Source organism: Lepus europaeus, chromosome 2 (genome assembly GCF_033115175.1).
Source record: "Lepus europaeus isolate LE1 chromosome 2, mLepTim1.pri, whole genome shotgun sequence".
Taxonomy (NCBI): domain Eukaryota; kingdom Metazoa; phylum Chordata; class Mammalia; order Lagomorpha; family Leporidae; genus Lepus; species Lepus europaeus.
The window spans coordinates 125,864,907-125,885,492 of NC_084828.1; the positions used below are offsets into that span (position 1 = coordinate 125,864,907).

General features: G+C 38.1%; 1 protein-coding gene across 2 annotated transcripts in view; it reads right to left on the bottom strand.

Annotated features, from left to right (window-relative positions):
* Positions 1-4,634: 4,634 nt before the first annotated feature.
* MME (membrane metalloendopeptidase) overlaps positions 4,635-20,586 on the bottom strand; it is a 100,522-nt gene continuing 84,570 nt past the window's right edge. For both annotated transcript variants that reach the window (XM_062212719.1, XM_062212729.1), the window contains exons 19-23: positions 19,066-19,199; positions 18,914-18,979; positions 15,353-15,448; positions 14,960-15,036; positions 4,635-5,910 (exon numbers count right to left, since the gene is read on the bottom strand). In XM_062212719.1, the coding sequence (XP_062068703.1) occupies positions 5,811-5,910; positions 14,960-15,036; positions 15,353-15,448; positions 18,914-18,979; positions 19,066-19,199 (473 nt within the window). In that variant the 3' untranslated portion in view covers positions 4,635-5,810. The remainder of the gene's footprint in view (positions 5,911-14,959; positions 15,037-15,352; positions 15,449-18,913; positions 18,980-19,065; positions 19,200-20,586) is intronic.

Sequence of the window (20,586 nt, forward strand, 5' to 3'; positions counted from 1 at the left end):
GACTAAAACCAGCGCTTATATGGGATGCTAGTGCCACAGCAGAGGATTAACCTACAGCACCAAAGCTCTGGCCCCAAGATTGAATAATTTCGTGTTAAAGAGTTGAAAATGAATGTGGAGTTAGCATTTTGAACATAGCAGATATCAAATAAGTTTTTAATATAATTACTTAAAATATCCAGTGTTCTTTTAAAAATAACAAAGGATAATATAAAGTAATACGGACACTGGCAAATATTATTGTTTTTCATTAATTTTTCTGAAAAGGTACATGTTTTAGCAATTGTTAATGAATGAGTTGATTTTGAAATGGAAATTTGCATTTTCTAGTGCTGTAGAGAGCTTTGATAGCAAATATTCATAGATTTTGGACTTCACCATAACTTGGGTTTGGTCCCTGGTCTTGCCTTTTACTAACTGTATGAATTTGGGCAAATCAGTTAACCATTCTGAAGTCTAAAGTTACCATCTATAAAATTGCAAAATCAACATTTATCTCACAGATTAGTTGTATTAAATGAAAACTATACATAAGCAATCTAAATTTTATGTCCAGTTCACAAGAAGTACTGTTAGTACTCTTCCTTCCTACCCTCCTTTACTAATGACTTAAATTTCTTAAATATTAATTCTAACTAAAATGCATAGTGTCTTAACATAATTACAATTGAGATAACATTTATTAAAATTTACATGTATGATATAATCCACAGTGAGGTGTTTTTCAAACATTTGAGAAATACACAGTTCTGAGGTTTTTGACATCTCTTTCTTTCAGGAATGATGCTCGGCTCTACAGGGAATCAAAGATCATTTCTACAACCTTTTCACTGTCCAGGCCTTATCCACAGGGATGGGCATGGTTTCAAAGGGGTCAGTTTTTCCCTAAGATTTGTCTAATGAGCATGGCAGTTAGAAGTCTGGCCTTCCCCAGGCCCAGGAGGCTTTTGGAGGAGAGTTGTGTGGAGAATCTTTGAGCCTGGCTATGGCTGATGGTTTAGTTTGGAGAAAGCCAGTCGTGACAATAAACACATCGAGAGAAGGCCCAATTACTCGTGTCCACCCCACATTTGGTAATATATTTCAACAAAATCTCCAATTTTAACTAAACTAGCATGAGTTTTTCAAAATATGCAAAATATACAAAAATAAGCCTATGAAATCACTGAGTGGACTGGGTTTAGCTGTATCCTGCTGTCTCCTCCCAATTTGATATTTAAATTTTAGTTCTGATCACCAGTTGAATTGTGACACTTACCAGGTGACGCATGAAGGTCTAATCACCAAATGATCTTGCTTCAGTTTCACAGGCTCATCCTATATCCTGCATCTTGGTCAGGGTTTGGAAAATGCTAGAGTTTTTACTGGGAGGAGTACCAAGAGGGAGCATTGGCTGGGTCAGACAATCCTTTAGCATTTTCAGGGGGGAAAAAAATCGCAAAACCCCTGTAGATCTCAAGCTTTGTTCTCACAGAATCACTTTAAGCACCATCAGGAGAGGGTCCACCAACTGCCCCTACTCTGTGTTAAGCAGTCTGTCAAAGTCCAGTGTTAGATCTGGCCTGTTCTGGGACCAGGGTCTCCTGAGCAAAATCTAGTGCATTGGGTGGATCCCTTATCTCTAAGTTGCCTGAGACAGTAAACTGCATGGTGACTTAAACGAATTAGCAAAGCTTAAATTCAAGGAAATTATGCTTCTCTTTCTGATCAATTTCCTCTTTCATTGTCCTTTCATATTCCCTGCCTTCTTCCACTGAAATAACATTTTAAAAATAACTTTAAAAGAGTAATGTTTTCCCACTATAGCAAAAGTTAAAATACAGACCACCTCCCTGCCCCCTAAAACACAATAACAATCACTTAGAATACTGACTCTAGAGATAGTCCTACTTAATTAAAAAGGAAAAAGATTATTCCAGAGGTAGAGAACCAGAGGGAGGTAGGGGATGGGCGGGGGTTATGGTGGGGTTGGGGTGGAGAGCATTCACTCCGAAAATGTCTCTAACAGCTGGGGCTGGACCAGCTTCAGCTGGGAGTAAGAAAATCAAACAAGGTCTTTCACGGTCATGAAAGGAACCCACTTACTTGAGCTATCATTGCCACCTTCCAGAGTTTGCATTAGCAAGAAGCCAGCTCATCAGGAGCCAGAGCTGGCAATCAAATCTAAACACTGTGATACAGCACATCAGCATCATCATAGATGTCTTCACTACGAGGCCAAGTATTTGCTCCCTCATGCTTAATTTTTGACATATGTTTTTCCAACTCTTTTCCTGTGCAACAATATTTTAATATAGTTGAAACAATAATGCATATCCAACATTGCATCAATTTTGTATTTTCATTTGACAAATCTAAATATTTTCCGCTATTTAGTTTTCTTTATCCCTATTTCTTTGGTATTTTGTAGCTGCTATGAACTCCCTAGCATTAAACTTTTGATGCCATATTTCAAATGACATAGAGCATTCATGGCACATGTGAAGGATTTACACCAAGGTAAATGATAATTCAGGTACCTGATCCTCACGTGTGTCTTCATGGATACTGCGTACAATTTTAGAACATATCATAACATGAGATGATGAGATTGGTGATGGTGTCAAAAGAATTTAAAAGTGCATTAAGATGTTAGCATGCCAATGCTTGTAAAAAATCATTAGTTTCTGAGTATAAAGGAAGTCAGGAATAAAAACTAAGATTTCCAGTGCTTCTACACTTCCCAAGCTGAGGGTTCATCAACATTTCTGTCAGGAGTCTCTTTTTCCATGGGGCTTCTCTTGCACAGCTGGGATCCATTTTATCAAACAAAATAGAAGTCCAGTACTTTGTGTATTGGGTTGACAATAAGAGTAGCATTTCTCATTGTTCTAGAAGAGCAAAATATTGAGGCATTAAAACTAAGGAGACATTTAGAGGCAAGAATGAAAAAAAACAAACGTGACATTCCAACACCAGACTCTCTTCTTCCCCTGGCCAGCCAGTTCCCTCAGTCGTAGGATAGTGCACAAAAGTTTTGACCTGACTCCCTAAATTTTGTGACTTCCTAAGAATCTTACAACTTAACTTTCTAAAACAAAGCCAGTCAGAAAACTCTGGTAATCTTTGGAAAAAGGGAAGGTGGTGAAAACAAGAACACACTAGAGAAATAGTTTCTATCACTCATCCCATATCTACATTTAAATACATTTTAGAAGATGGACAGATCAATATGGAGATAGAAAGCAAGGTAACAAGGATTGTGAAGAAAATCATCAATGTAGATCAATCCAATAAATCAAACACTTTAATTTGAGGCTGTCAGGAAGTGTCAGATCATATAAGGACAATGATTTCATTTAATCTTAAAACTTTCCAAGACATAAATGGGAGGTAGACATACCTTGGTCTTTCCAGCCTGGTACAGAATTGATTAGGCTTAGAAGAAATGATATGAAAAACGTCTGATTGATTTTATTTTGTATTTTTGAAACTGAAACCCAAGAAAGGTTTCTAATTATTTTTCATTGAGAGAGTGGAATTTTATTTTCCTCCCAAATTAACAGATGTCTTCTAATATGAGAATTCAACTGTGGGGACAGGAATTATAAATACTTTTGAGAAAATTAGCAAGATTTTGCCCTATCTGACCACCTACTATCAACAACAGCATAGAATTCAAATGGAAGTTCTGACGTTGTATTACCTAGTTCTTCACTGCGGAACGGATTCAGTAAGAGAGCACTGCATACATAACCATTTTCTTTCTGAGAACTATTGGAATTTAAATCTATTTTAGTTAAGTGAGATAAGCAAAAGTCCAGAAAAATATAGCAAATGCTAAAGGTCACCCTTTTTGTATGGTGGAAGAGGATCAGAACATGGATAGCCTCCTTTCCACCTTGCACCTAGGATCCTCGTGGACATTGTAGTATGAAGGCAGACTCCTCACCAATGAGTATTGCAAAGAGCTTCGACCTGGATGGATGAATCACAGTATAGTCACACAACAGAATACATTCAGCCATGAGAATGAAAGATCTACAATCAACTCAACAATAAGGGTGAATCTCACAAATGTACAAATGAGAGAAAGATGCCAGATGTGAAAGAATATGTACTGATTGATTCTATTTATATAAGAGAGTAACAGACAAAACTAGTGTTTCATGTTAGAAGTCAGGACAGGAATTGTCCTTGGAGGAATGAAGTCACAAAGGGGAGTTGCTTCTCAGGTTTGGTAGTGTTCTGTTTCTTACAGGTGCTGGCTGCAGGGTTGTGTTAGTGAGAGTACACCTACAGTATGTTATATTCTGATATCATTCTTACAAAGGAAGATGGGGAATTTTCAAGGAGGAAAGAAAGCCAACATTGCACTGTGGATAGAAATCCATGTTCTGTTAGGAAAAGCAAAGATTTTGGAAGTGCATCTCTTGTAAAATCTTATTCAGATAATAGAAAGAACCGACTTAGCGAAGAGGACAGGGAAAGACAAGAATATCAAAGCCTCAACAAATGAATTGCCATCAGGGACTAGACAGTTCCCATCTATAATGCCATGTAACTTAGCATTCTAGGGCAGGCTCCTCCCTTCTATTTAGAAATGCACTTTCCAAAGCTACAAGAATGGCACTGAGGCTTAGAGAGTAACAGGTTCAAAATTTCTGTTTATTATCAAAATATTTCCATCAGATGACAAACCTGAAAAGGTAGGAGATGTGGCGCTACATAGATGCAGTTTCACACTTTGATCACAGTCACCCCCAGGGATAGATTTAATTCTGAAAATTTTGCTTGTAAACCACAAGTATTATGTATCTCCAGACAACCATTCAATGACAATTTTTTACCCCAACATTTGTCATTAAAGCTTTTCACCAATATGATTTATAAGTTTAAAAAGTCTCAAATGTTTATCTGTACATCATTTTACAGTTCTTTATAACTGTTGATTATTCAAAACTGTTTATATTGGACTGAAACTTTAATATTCAATGATTACCTATAATAACAATGACTTAGTCATAAATGTAGTTAACAATTAAATATAAAAGCTATTTATACATTACTACAAATCTCTTAAAAAGACCAAGTTGTGTGTGTTTGCGTGTGTGTGTGTGTATGTGAAAGAGAGAGAGAGAGAGAGAGAGAGAGGGAGAGGGAAAAATTGCTTAGAAATCTGCAGGGGCTTTCAAAAACTTCAGTATCTGATCAGGATAGCAATCATTTCAGATGTCCACTTTTGCTCAGAGTGCTTAAAAAATGCTATGATTGCAGAATGAATAACTGATGTATGGAAAGTGGATTTACAACTACCTAAGCCCCAAGGCCTCATATGTATAAGAAATCTTTGGAAGAGTTTTGAGGGAGCATAAATGTTGCAAATGAAAGTGAAAACAAGTATGTAGGCAATGTATTTTAAACTGTCATGTCACTTTGGTACCCAACTATATTATTCAATATATCCTTTTTCCCTTTGATTAGAAATTTTTGTCTCCTTCAAGTGGTTAACATTGCTTTCTAGGGACAACATCAAACTGGCAGGTAACATGAGAAATGGAAATGAATGGTAATATTATCTTTAGAAATTAAACATTAATTACCCCTTTTGAGAAGTTGAGAAGTGATTGACTTGACAGAACTTAGGCCCTCTCCTCCCTCCACATCCTTTTCGCAATAACCTAATTTCATTTGTACTCCGATGCCCTCATCTTTGTGAATTACCCCTAAGTAACTATGGTGACCCCCAGGGCCCACTTCTCCAGGCTAGCAGTCCCCCATTTCTGAGATGTTGCAGGTTTAGCCAGGGGCTGCACGGCTTCTTCTGTAGATCACCAAACCCGGCATTTCTTTTCTGGATTCATGTATGAGTTCTTCGGGCACTGAAAGGCTTCTGAAAACTCAACGGAGTTCTGCAAAGATCCAATAATCCTTTGAAATAGATAAAAAAAAAAGCGCAGTCACCATCAGCATTTGATACCGTGTCCATATCACGTGGCAGCCTGGTAGAATTTCTCTATTCAGGTCAAGTGAGTGAATTTGGAATTTAAATTTTAAAGGAAAAGAAATACCCACAACTAATCCAATGAGTCAGCTCTTTCTTGTTAACATCATTTTAAAATGAAATGCTAAAAAAGTGTATAAAGCAAGAAGACAGATTTTGGAGACAGCTGCTTGGTTTGAATCCAGGTTATGAGGCCTTTTTGTGTCTCAGTTTATTCATCTGAAAAATGTAAATAAGATTAAACCTGCATCTATGGTTGTCTTGGAGGGCTGATAATTTATAAACACTCGGCACATGTTCATAAAGTCAAAGAATAATTCACACGTGGAGTTACAGTTATTCTAAGAATAAATCATGATTTTGCACTACATTTAGAAAGGGCTCACAAAATAATTAAACCGATATTTGATTTGATTCAGTAGAGAAGATAGAAAATTATTATTTTCTTCCAAAAGGATTCCTTCAATATCAGAAATGGGATTCAGCCTGATTAACTGGAATGGGCTGGTAAAATGCCAATTTCTTCTTATCTCTGACTCCAATGGGTAAAAACAACATTGCCCAGCCCACTATCAGCACCAAACATGATTTTCAAGGGAGATAGGTCAGCAAAGGATGAAGCAGTGGTGTTTCCACACCAGCCCTGACCAGCACCTTCCCTTCTCCTGAAACCAGGCACCGCAGTCACCAAAGCTGGTGAACAGGGGCCCAGAGGCAAGTGGCCAGGAGTGGAGGGAAGAATAGGAGCAAGTGACAGGAGAGGTCGTCCTGACTCATGGGTATCTCCATAAACAGCAGGTACACTGCCCTGAATTCAGTTACCACTCCTCTTCCGCTGACCAATCTCTAGGCAACAGAGTGATTTTTTAAAAAATTTTTTTGACAGGCAGAGTGGACAGTGAGAGAGAGAGACAGAGAGAAAGGTCTTCCTTTGCCATTGGTTCACCCTCCAATGGCTGCTGCGGCCGGTGCATCTCGCTGATCCGAAGCCAGGAGCCAGGTGCTTCTCCTGGTTTCCCATGCGGGTGCAGGGCCCAAGGACTTGGGCCATCCTCCACTGCCTTCCCGGGCCACAGCAGAGAGCTGGCCTGGAAGAGGGGCAACCGGGACAGAATCCGGTGCCCCAATCGGGACTAGAACCCGGTGTACCGGCACCACAAGGCGGAGGATTAGCCTATTCAGCCGCGGTGCCGGCCAATTTTTAGACACTTAAATCAGATTCTATACACCTATGCAGGGGCTGGAAAGAAATTCAAACTCTCCTCCACGGTCTTAAGCACCCTGGTGGCCCCAGCTTATTGTCCCAGCCTCCTCAGGACACATTTGCTTCCATTACTTCTTGGGCTCAAAGTCCACTGACTTGCTTTTCATTTCTCAACCTGTCCAAGCTCTTTCCTCTTTACGGTCTGCTGCTCCTTCAGATTTTACTCCCTGGAAAGTTATTCCCCAGGTGCTATGTGGTCAACCCCTTTTCATCCTTCATGTCTCTGCTTAAACATCATCCAAGGCCAGCATGTGGTGCTCTGGTTAAGCCATTGCTTGCCATGTAGGCATCCCATATCAAAGTGCTAAGCATGCATGTTCAAGTCCCAGCCACTTTGCTTCTCATTCAACTTCCAGCTAATGTGCCTAGGAAGTGCTGGATGATGGCCTAAGTGCTTGGTCCTCTGCTACTCACATGAGAGATCCACATGAAGTTCCTGTGTTTGGCCTGGCCCAGACCTGGCTATTGTAGCCAAATGGGGGAGTGAACCAGCGGATGAAAGATCTCTCTCTTCTGCTTTACAAATAAATGAATGAAGGAAGGAATGAGTCTTAAAAAAACACCTCCTTTTCAGCTTTCTTTGACACTACCTAAACTTATTGCTCCCACTCGAACTATCCCTATCAAAGCACTTATTACGGGGGCCAGTGCTGTGGAGTAAAATGCTAAGACTCTGCCTATGGCACTGGCATCCCATATAGGCACCGGTTCATGTCCCAGCTGCTCTTCTTCCAGTTTCTCTCTCTGCTCATGGTCTGGGAAAGCAGTGGAAGACAGCCCAAGTGTTTGGGCCCCTGCACCCACAAGGGAGATTCAGAAGAAGCTCCTGGCTCCTGGTTTTGGATTGGCTCAGCTCCAGCCATTGCGGCCATTTGGGGAATGAACCAGCAGATGGAAGTCCTTTCTCTCTGTCTCTCCCTCTGGAACTCTACCTCTCAAGTAAATAAATAAATAAAATCCTTAAAAAAAAAGCACTTACTATAATTTGTGATATTTTTTTTTGCCTTCTTTCCTCCCTGACACACCCACTAAAGTGTAATTGCTACCAGGCAAGGTATGGTGATTACCTCGCTCCCTGTAGCAACCCCAAAGCCTATGACAGTGGTTTGCATCACAGCGTCTATTGAATGAATGGACTTATAACCTGGTCATGGTGATAACCTATATTGGAGTAACAAGGCACTGTTTAGTAATTTGTTTTTTATTTGCTGCCATGGACTAACTAGACATGAAAGGAAGCATTTCCTTGTCCTCTCCTCATTTCAGGAAAGACAGATCCATGTGGACTTTCTGAAAGTGTGACTTTCTATTATGACACTCGTCAACACATCAACTAGCCCTCCATCCTCCTACACCACAACTCCTCTAGCCTTTGGGGAGGGTGTAAATGCTCTCAGTTGTTTGATTTTTAGGACTCCTGGAGGAATCATAAAGCTGCATTTGATCCAATCCTCGTCCCAATTCAGGAAGGGTTAGCTGTCATGGTGGCCTACACATTCAGCTCCCTCCTTGACGGGATAAGCATTTGAAAGTCACTGACTGAAACAATTGCACTTTTTTGTTTTTACTTTATTAAATTTTTCAAAGGATTGTTTCTTAAATTTAATTTTATAGAAATATGTGCTTCAATAAAATCTTTGTATTTCTCTAAAAACATTAATGCAATTAAAAACAAACAAACATTACTCAAATCCTCCCCATTCCCATTTCCCCCAAAAGCTAACCACCTTAAAGAAAGAAAAGTCTATACAAAACACCTCTGGGAGTTAGCAATGCGAAAACACTCCACCTAATGTGCACTGAGCACTCCATCCCATCTCCTCTCTTTCCATCCAAAGACTTCATGGAGATAATTTGATTCTGAATAATTAGGTCAACTACACACCAGGGCTTCACTTACTTTCCTAAAGCTCTGATTAATGTCTCATGTTTATAACATCAAATCTTTGGATGAACGATATGAATCATCTATTTTGAAAAGTGAATTTATTTTAATAAAATTAATCCCTTCCCTGAGTGAGATCATATTTCACTAATAGAACAGAACACTTACATGAATTCCAAGCCATATGAAAATGGTGTAGTTCTTGTGTTTGCACATCTAATAATAGGGAATAACAGACTTCCATTGATTATTTATCAAGCTTATTTACATGAATTTTGAACTGCACTACACAAAAAACTTTTTTGGGCTGCTGCTATTTATTCTCTTAGCAAATAACCACTTATATTAAAGACTCCTGAGAGACATGAAGCTGAATATCATTTGGCCAAGAATTGATTTTATACCCTATAATATACCTTACTATACCTGTTTGCAATTTACTGTATTTTTGAGCTATTTAAGGAGCTTTTTTCAATGATGGAGCCATCTGACAACATTTTATTATTTCTTTTGAATTAATGGCTTGGATATAAGGTTAACTGTCTTTGTCATGAAACCCTCCTCCAATCTTTATTATGAACTACTTTTTATGCTCTTTCAAAGCAAAGTCACATTGATAAGTGAATGTCCCACTATCCACTCATAAAGAAATAAATGCTTGATTAAATTTCCAGGTATGCATTAAAGATTAATAGGTATTAACAGGGAATGTACAAAGCTCACCAAACCCCCATCTGGTATTCATATAAAGTTATCAGGAGACAATGTTCACATTTAAGGTAAATGGAAGAAATATTAGTATTTCCAGGGTTTAGCCTAAGCATGCTAACTTACACAATAAAAGGGAACCAAATAGTCATTTAGTTGAAAATGCCTACATAATACCACAAAGAATATTCTTTCAAATGTATTGCAAATTTAGCCATGAGAAACATCTCTTGCCATGATAATGGCAGTAGTTCTATAAAATGCCCCCTCTACTTCTCAGAAGATCAAAATAATTTGGTTTTTTTTATAACTTGCTTTAAAAATGTATCAAACCTTTATATATCATAGTGGCTGTGGATGGTTGGCCAAAACTGGATTTCTATAAAAGAAGTTAACATTTAAATTATGGGTCCAATTTCTAGAATATTCCATAGGCAATTTTTGTTTGTTTTGTGTAGTACAGATTTCAAAAATTCATTTTAAAGTACATGAAATTTTAGTTATGAAGAATAAAAGAACTATCAGTTAGATATAAATATGGTTTTACAGATCTAGCTTTATGTCAAGTATATATTGCCTTGTTTTAATATTGTGGCTAATGGGCCGGCGCCGTGGCTTAACAGGCTAATCCTCCGCCTTGCGGCACCGGCACACCGGATTCTAGTCCTGGTTGGGGCGCCGGATTCTATCCCAGTGGCCCCTCTTCCAGGCCAGCTCTCTGCTATGGCCCGGGAAGGCAGTGGAGGATGGCCCAAGTCCTTGGGCCCTGCACCCGCATGGGAAAGCAGGAGAAGCACCTGGCTCCTGGCTTCGGATCAGCGAGATGCGCCAGCCGCAGCGGCCATTGGAGGGTGAACCAATGGCAAAAAGGAAGACCTTTCTCTCTGTCTCTCTCTCTCACTATCCACTCTGCCTGTCAAAAAAAAAAAAGAAAGAAAGAAAAAAAAAATATTGTGGCTAATGGGTTGCCACTGTGGCATAGTGGGTAAAACTGTTGCCTGCAGTGCTGGCATCCCATATGGGTGTCGGTTCGATTCCCGGCTTCTCCACTTCCGATCCAGCTCTCTGCTATGGCCTGGGAAAGCAGTAGAAGACGGCCCAAGTCCTTGGACACTTGCACCCATGTGGGAGACCCAGAAGAAGCTCCTGGTTCCTGGCTTCAGATTGGCTCAGCTCTAGCCATTGCAGCCAACTGGGGAGTGAACCAGCAGATGGAAGACCTCTCTCTCTCTTTCTCTCTCTGCCTCTCCTTTTTCGGTGTAACTCTGACTTTCAAGTAAATAAATAAATCTTAAAAAAATACTGTGGCTAAGTATAGGTTATAAATTTTCTTTGATTTCAGAAATATTTCTACACAAAACATCAAGCCCAATTTTTCAACAGTAACTCAATGTCTATTAGTTTTTAAAGCTCCTTTTATGTTTTATTTTGTACAGCCAGGAAGCAGCCTGTTTCCAAAACTAAATGTAACTTCAACCTTTTGCCAAGGAAATCCCTTTACCTCCAGAGAAAATAGTAATTTCCTTGACAAAAGGTTGACATTCCATTTACCCTTAAAAAACATTCATAACTTTTCTTATTATGAATGAAAAATAGTCAAGAGGCATCTTTAGAACCAGGACAAAAGAAAATTGATACAAATAATTTTACATTTGTATTTATGTAAACAATTGTATTTATGTAAAATATTGTTTTGGTTTAAAATTGTGGGTAGCAAAGGAATACATTAATAGCTCTGGCTTTTTAAACAGATTTATTTTATTTACTTGAAAGGCACGGTGACATAGAGAGGGAAATATACATAGAAAAAGAGATTTCCTATCCCTATATCACTCCCTAAATGGCTACAATGGCCAGGGATGGGCCAGGATGAAGGCAGGAACCAGATCTCTGTCTCCCACATGAGTGGCAAGGGTCCAAGTGCTTAAGCTATCTCCCATTGCTCTCCCAGGCACATTAGCAAGGAGTTGGTTTGGAAGTGGATCAGCTGGAAGTTGAATGAGTGCTCTGACATGAAATGTTGGTGTTGGGGGCAATAGTTAAATCTTCTGCCCCAGAACACCAGCCCAATCCTACATATCTGGCAACTAGAAGTCATTTATTAATATTCTGGACTATGCAGAATAAAAGAAATGAACAATAAAAAGCCTATGGTTAGTAGGTAACAGGGAAATGTGGCAAAGTACATAAACCTTTTTCACAGGAATTCTTATTCTGTTCATACATATTATATTAAAAAAAAAAAAAAACTAGTACTGATTTCCAAACACATATACAGGGCATTTCAAAAGGTTTACTGAAAATAGAACTAAAAGTTAAGTTTGTGGTAGGCATTTGGTTTAGCATTCAAGATGACATTGTGACACCCACATCCCATAATAGACTTCCTGGACTAGTATTCATGCTGGGATCCTGATTCCAGGTTCATGGCTAACGCACACTCTGAGAAGTAGCTGGTTCAAGTAGTTGGAAGTGATGGTTCAAGTAGTTGATTCCCTGACACCCATGTGGGAGACCTGGATTGAGTTCCTGGCTCACAGCTTCAGCTTGGTCCATCCCTGGTGTTGAGAGCACTTAGGAAGTAAACCAGAGGCTGAGAGCTCTGTATGTCTGTCTCTCAAAAAGATAAAAAAATTAAATAAGTAAACGAATTTTTTTAAAGTTGGGATTATTGGGGCAAGTGCTGTGGAGCAGTTGGCTAAGATTCCGCCTGTGGCCCTGGTATCCCATATGGGTGCTGTTTCGTGTCCCGACTGTCCTCTTGTTATCCAGCTCTCTGTTTATGGCCTAGGAAAGCAGTGGAGGATGGCCCAAGTTCTTGGGACCCTGCACCCACGTGGGAGACCTGGAGGAAGTTCCTGGTTCCTGGCTTCGGATCAGTCCAGCTCCAGCCATTGCAGCCATTTGGAGAGTGAACCAACAGATGAAAAACCTTTACTCTGTCTCTCCCTCTCTCTGCCGGTAATTCTGTCTCTCATATAAATAAGTAAAATCTTAAAAAACAGAAAGTTGGGATTATTTTAGTGCAAAAAAAATTTGAGATCATACTATGAGGGGTCTTCAAAAAGTTCAAGGAAATGTGTGTTATAAAAACTGTACATAGATTTCAAAAATTATCTGCACTAAAATAAGTTACCTTTTAATTAAATTTTTCTACTAACTTTTTTTTTGGAAATTTTGCACTCCATTTGCCTTAACATTAACCCTCCAGCAACTCTTATAACTTTATTCTCATTTTACATATCAAGAAACTGAGTCATAGAGGTTAAGCCATAGCTAGTGGTGGAGCCGTGGTTGGAACTTAAGTGTTTCTAACTTCAAAGTGTCTTTTATCATATAAGGGTAACAATATGTTTTCTGAGCTGATCCAAATGGAGGAATGAGTTAGCTTCCAGCAGGCAATACAGTAAAAGGAAAGAGAAATATGGTAGAGACAAACATATAGAAAAACCTGAATGAAAAGTCAGAGTGAGAAGTCAAAACGTATTACCACTGATGAGGGAATAAATAATTCTACACATTGTAGCTTTTAGTGATTTCAATGAAAAATAAATGGCAAAACCATAAGTAATGACCTTAACAATAGTCTGTATGATCAGAAAAAAGGGGCTAGGTTTTATTTAAGAATATTGGGTTAAGGGAGGAGGGCAAACAGAGAAGTTTTAATCCAGCGGTTAAAATAAAAAAGCTAGTACTCAAAAACAGACAAACTTTACCTATCAAACAATTTTGCAACCCCTCATTCTCCAAGGATCGAGTTGTATAAGTTATTACAATAATATTACTTAAATTCAGCTAGGTTTTATGAATACATATTTCAGTTCATATGGATATAAAAGGCAAAGCTTTTTGACAAATTAGAGTTTATGGTGGTTTGTGTGAGTTTGTAGATGCTTTCTATTATCCCCAGAATTTAATTCTTATACTTTAACTTTGTAACTTCAGTGAGGAAAAAGACAAGTTTTAAAGGTTAAAACTGAAAGTTTCTTCAATAAATCATAAGGGGAATTGATCCAGTGGCTTTTGTTGCTCATTTTGTGAAAAGCAATTAAGTTGGATAATCTTAGCAGGACTTAATTTAGCTTGGATTACACAGATAACAGGCATAAAATAATCAGTGGTTAAGGGAATCAATTTTGAAAGAACTGTTAAGGGAAATTCTAGGTGGCGATGATAACAATGACAATAAGGACACTAGAACAAACAGCACATTCTTCAGTTTATAAATGTACTACATTTTTATTTCATAATCGAATGATTTTCTCTAGGAATGAATGATCTAGGCAGTGAGCTCACATCCATTTTAGGTCGAGCTTTCAAATTTAGCCCATTAGTTGTCTCTGGATCTCAAACTCCATTTTCCAATCACCCTACATTTTTTTTTTCCAGATATTCTTACCTGAGAGGTGTTTCCAATCAATGAGTGACTAAGTGTTACAGTACATGGAGAAAAGATATTAGGAATTCAGTTCTAAAACACGCAGATACACATAGATTTAGGACTTAACATTCAGAGGTTGGTTAAAGTGATTAGTTTTCAACCCACTGTTATCAGATTTTCTCTGTTGAGTACCATGTCAGGTATTTTCTAACTCTATCTTTCACTCTCTAGAACATTTTTCTCTGGGTTCTTTGACAAGCTGTTTTCCAATATCTTCTTCATTGTACTCTCTGCTAGAGCTTTGTGGATAATGCTATTCGATCTTGCAGAACCTCTAATTAATAGGTTTCCCTTCATATTGAATGGAAATCTTTGTTGGCAATTTGAAACTCCTGGGTCTAGGTCTAAACCATTCATAGCCTCGTAGACATGTCTCATGTCAACTTTAAATAGAGCCACTGTTCTGAAGCAACGTCTTTATTGGGAGTCCATTAAGCACTGAGCCTGAGACGCATGTATTGTGGGGAAAAGAGTAGCCAAGGCCGCTTCAACAAACATCCTGATGTGCTTCAGTGATCCTATCTGTGACCCTCAAAAACTAAACAAACAAACAAACAAACAAACAAAAATACTGCATCTCCCAATGTTGCAGAGTCAGAGTCAAAAAAGGCCAATCTCAAATGGTAAAGCAATGAAGCCAATGTTGGAGCACCCCAGCTGCTATTCATACTCACGTACCTGAAATTGCCTGGACTGTGCACATCTGTTTTAATGGAATTGACTGCATACTCTGGCCTGTAGGTCCCACACCATACCTAGGGGTAGGGCGAGAAAAAGCAAAGCACTGTGCTCAGATTCAAAGATTATTTGGGAAGAGTAGGGGAAAAACCTGGAATTCTGTACACATTGACCGTGGACTCTTCAAATAATGCTCAATAATGGGCAACCAGAAACATAATTGCTTATCATTAATATGAACTGACAATCTATTATTAACAATGAAAGTCAGTCAAGTCAAATGCTCTGCCATATTTGATTAAGACAAGAAAACTCAGCATGCAATCTCTAACTTACTGTGAAATTATAACTCAAAATGATTTCCATAGTTATCTGTGAAGAAAGATGTGATACCTGGGCAAAGTTCAAGAAGAATAGTTGTTTGTGATTGAGGTCAATTCCAGGAAGTAACTTTTCTTCTCCATTCTTTTTAACATAATTCTGATAGGCCTAGGCAGTAAATGAAATAGAAACATAATGTTTAAGATTTCTAAATTTAAATATAAACCTATGTAAAAGACCATATAACCAAGTAATTAATCTTTTATATCAAACTAATTATACCAATATATTCATGGCAACCTACTACTATCACAGATTATTTACAAGTGCTCTGAAAGGAACAAGACACTGCCCAGCAGATGTCAAGAGACTGACACATAAATATTAGTTGAATGAATTAATGACTTAAATAAGTGACAAAAACTTATCTAACGGTTTTCTACAGATAGCAAGAGAAGTTCAGCCAGTTGGACAAATGGATTGCTGGGAGAATTAGAAGTTGCTATATTTAGCTTGATTACTACTCTTAGCAAAATAAACTCACACCAGACTTAAGGTTTGAGTGATCCTTGCCAAAAGTCAAGGGATTCTCTTGAGATTCCTTACAGGGCTAGTATCCCAAGAGCCTAAGGATAAGGGTAAGAAACTATTTTGGTCTCTTGAAGACAGGACAAAGTAGATTGAACCCCAATTACACTAAAATGTAGGAATTTAAGTAAATTGAATATCAGAAGATAATCTTGAAAGACTTATGGACATGATTGAAAAAAATATACTTTTCTTCACCTAACTACATTAAAAAAGGGATTCACAAAACTTTTGCAGTGTTTCATTTCCAATTTAATACAGCATAAGATGATCAATTAGATAAGCAGAAGAAATATTTTCTTTCTTTCTAGTCACCATCAACATAGATGTACCGAGCCTCTACTTTGTAAAAATGAAGGCGTGTGTCTGCTCCATCTTCGGGAACTCATAAACTAGCAGGAGGGCAAGGCATTACATGCTCAGAATTCACATATTTTCAAGGTGCAATGAAATATTTCTACAATTGCAATTTGTATTATTTCCATGCTTTACTTGCCCTAGGTGAAGATCTCCATGGAAATAGCATCAACCCACATTTTTTAGGCTGGATTTTTACAGGAGTGATTCTCAATCTGGCTGTATAATAGAATCATCTTGAGAATATTAAAAGTGTCAATGCCTTCAACTCCCAGCTAAAATAGAATGGCAGGGACTGTATTTAACCTCCTACTGAAACAACCAACCAATGGGCAAAATATACCAAGCAATGATTCACATTACACAGAACATCCAGACAAAAAGGAGAATGATTCCTGGAAGACCATCAACAAAGACAGTCCTATGATTGCCCCTGCTTATCACCCTGAGTTTCATGCTACAATGTGGGAAGTAGAAACCCAGTTGGACCCCCCTGAGTTGAGGACAAGAAGCATTCAGGGATCCAAGGACAGGGTACTGTACAGGAAAAAAATCTGCTCAAAAGGAGAACTTCAGAGGTCAGTGATGGTACTCTCAAGTATTCAGCTTAGTATGGATCTTAAGTGTGTGATGTGTGTGTGAGCAAGCCACACCCTAAGCGACAGATAAAAATGCCCAGGACTCACACAGGACAAGACTGGAAAACTTCCAGATTCATACAGCAGAGTCTTGCTACAGCAGAGTCTTGCTCCAGCTGTGGGGGACTAATCTTGCAGAGACTGCACTGTCCCAGTCCCATATAGCAAGTTGCAAAAGCAAAGACCAAAAGAATATCAAACTGTTTCTAAGGAATTTACCAGTATTTTAGAATAAAGATCGAGAGTATTTTTAGGAAAACAAAGAATGTCCAGTGGTAGACATTTGGCCTACTGATTAATTTGCTGGGAATACACTGCATTTTATATCAGAGTGCCTGAGTTTGATTCCTGGCTGTGGCTCCCAATTCCAGCTTTCTACTGAGGGAGATTCTGGGAGACAGCAGATAATTAGGTCAAACAATTAGGTACCTACAACCAAATGGCAGACCCGGATTGAGTACCTGGTTCCTGACTTTGACCTGGCACAGCCTTGACTGTTGGAGGCATTTGGGGAGTGAACTAATAGATGGGAGATTTCTCTGACTGTGTGTCTCTCAAATAAACAAATAAAATTTTAAAATAAAATAATACCATCATGCAAAGAGGTAAAAAGCATACAATAAAGGAAGTTATCCAGCAAAGTATCCACAATCTACCATCCCCTGGACTGGGTTAGGATTCACTCTTTCAGAAACCTTGTAGCTGGCTTAATCTCCCAAGCCTTGCATAAAGATCATCCTTAGTCCACCAAATTGCAGGCCCTGCCAATTACCTCTCCTGATCTTGCTCTGGTGCTTCCTCTTCCTGGTCCAAATACTGATGTTCTCCTTCTCCTCTCTAACCCAGACATTTCTGTGGTCAACAGATAACCCTGCATCATCATCTCCACAAACATCTAGCCATCCTTGTCTTACAGAAGCCTCGTTCCTCCCAGGGCATCCCTCCTTTGTATCATTTTCAAGGACACTCTGCTCATTTTCCTGCATGTGAGCTACTTCAGGATTGAAAGTATTCAAAATCATCCTCACTCCTTATTGCTTGCAAGATTATTATTCCTCCAACCCTATGTAAGAATCTCTACTTTTTCTTGGGTATGTAACATACCCGATCTTTACTCCTTGCTCACAAAATCAAATAATGAGCTCTTTTATAGAAGGCTCATTGCTGCAATGTTAGCACGTAAGAATGGTGCAAAAATACAGTGTAAACCCCTCTGTTGAAGGCAAGAATGAATGGGAAGTTAAATGACATTCTAAGGGATGCTCCACTGATAACTCCTGGGGGTATAACAGTTTGGTTGACTACAATGCATATGCTGGACCATATCTTCAGTGTCTCACTAAATCACTGAACATGGACTGGGGTTCAATATCATGCCCAAGCTGTATGTTACTATTGGTCCCATATGCTGCTTTGTTTGCTGCAAAACTAAGAGTTTTCCTATTCATCATATTGATCGATGACCCAGAAGTAATCCTTCTCATGTGACAACTTTTCTATTTTTTTAAGTTATACAAGTTTCATGTGTTCCATAAATACAGAATTAGGAACATAATGGTACATCCCATCCTATCTGCCCTCCTGCCTATGCTCCAACCCTTCTTCCTCCTTCTTCTATCCCAACTCTTAATTTTTCAAAGATCTATTTTCAGTTTACTTAATACTCATAAGATTAGCCCTACACTAAGTAAAGAATTCAACAAATAATATGAAGAAAAAAACACCGTTCCTCAATAGAAAAGACAAGGGCTAGAAATAATCATTGAATCTCAAAATGGGACATCGTTTCTAGAAAAGCCATTTCTGAGATTATTTCTTAGAAAAATGTTGCTTCTATTAGAAAAATAATTCCAGGTTTCTTCTTCTCTAGTTTTTTGAAACTTAAGAGACTGATGTTCTGGTCCATCACACCCACTATTATATTTACAACCTTCTTTTTCATCACATATTTTTCATTTTCTATTCATCATTTATTATTTATAATAAATGTATCTTTTACAAAATATAATACACAACCCAACCACAAAAATGGGAAGAAAATATCACCTACTCTGTATGCTTGGCCAATGCCTCCATTATCAGCAATGTTTTCTCCCAGTGTGTTAATTCCATTGAGCTGTTTAAAATAAGACCTTTTTATTAGCATAATTCACCTAAGATTGAACATACTTTAAACTTTTCAAGAAAATGCTAATGACATACGTGTTGTCCACCTGCTAGATCCCAGGAGAAGTTTCCATACTGGTACACCATGCACTGGGACTGTTCTTTAAAATTATTTGCAGACTGTTGAGTCCACCAGTCAACAAGGTCTCCATCTTTATTAAAATTTCTGCCTGTAAAATATTTAAGTAAGATGAATACTCACTACTATAAGAACTACAATAATATATATTTTATTCAAGGCAAGAACTGAAATTGATGTGAGTGGGAACATTCAATTGAACAGATTATAACAGAATCTCTTATCCTTCCTCATCCACAGAGTTAGTAAACCATAGGCTGGGCTGCCAGAGATTTCTTTGCTGATACACCTTAGTATTGATCCAGATTACTCACTTGGTTTTTGATGTTTCAGATGAGGACATCAGATAAAACACTCATAAAATAATGTCTTGTTCTATTGGATGGTTTTCACCTGAACCAAGTGTGTTCATTTGATATTTTTTTGTGATTTCAAACAGTTTATCCATTTTTATCTTGATATTCCTGATATCAAATGTCTTGATATTCATATTCCCAGGCTCTTCAGGAAATACTGCAGTAATTTTCCTTTACTTCAAGTACAAAAAAATTTTTTTTTTCTCTTGGCTTTCCAACAAATTCTAACCAACATGGAGCTCTCCTCTTTTTAAGCTCTAACCACATTAACAAATGTCATAGGTGCTGATACTTTTTTCATCATACTTATCTATGATGTAGTGAATAGAAAAGGCTATGAAGTCAACTTACTTGGACTTACATACTAGCTGCACAAATTCCTAGTTTTGTAACTTCAAGTTATTTTTTTGTTTTTTTATTTCCAATTTGGAAAATTCAAATAGTATGAATACCTATATGTTAACACTGTTGCATAGTTTAATAGTTTAATAGACACTCAATCTTCTTAAATAGTGTACCCTTCCTGATTCTTTTTCTTTCTCTCACTCCCTAAAATTGGTTCTGGTTAATACTCAACTAAACTATTTTCTCACTGTTGCTCTCTTCCTTCTTTACTTGTCCATATGCATTAATCTTTGTCATGACTTCCATTATCACCTCTTTCTGCATCTTATCTGTTTCTCTCAACTTCCATTGAAACTCAAAATTCACTTTGACAGTTAGGGACATATATAAACATTTAATTGCCTACTGTTTGCAATGGTGTATATTAAGTTAAGATGGAAAAACAGAAGTTCCTGACTTCAACCATCTCATGAGTCTTATAGGTACTTAGATAAGTACTACTACTGATTTTTCTTCTAATTTTAAGACATAGCCCCTGCCCTCTATGAGTCCGGTGAGATAACACATATACAATCATGAAATACGGCCAAGCATTATTTCTGATGTTGACAAATGTCACAGTATTTTTTTTCAGTGTGAATATTGGCTTTATGTATGAATATAAAACAGATAGCTTACCTGATTCTTAGAAATCTTGTTAAACACAGTTTGAAGAGAACACTGAGAGGGTGGGTGTTTAACAGTTAAGATGTCTGCATCCCACATCAGAGTGTGAGG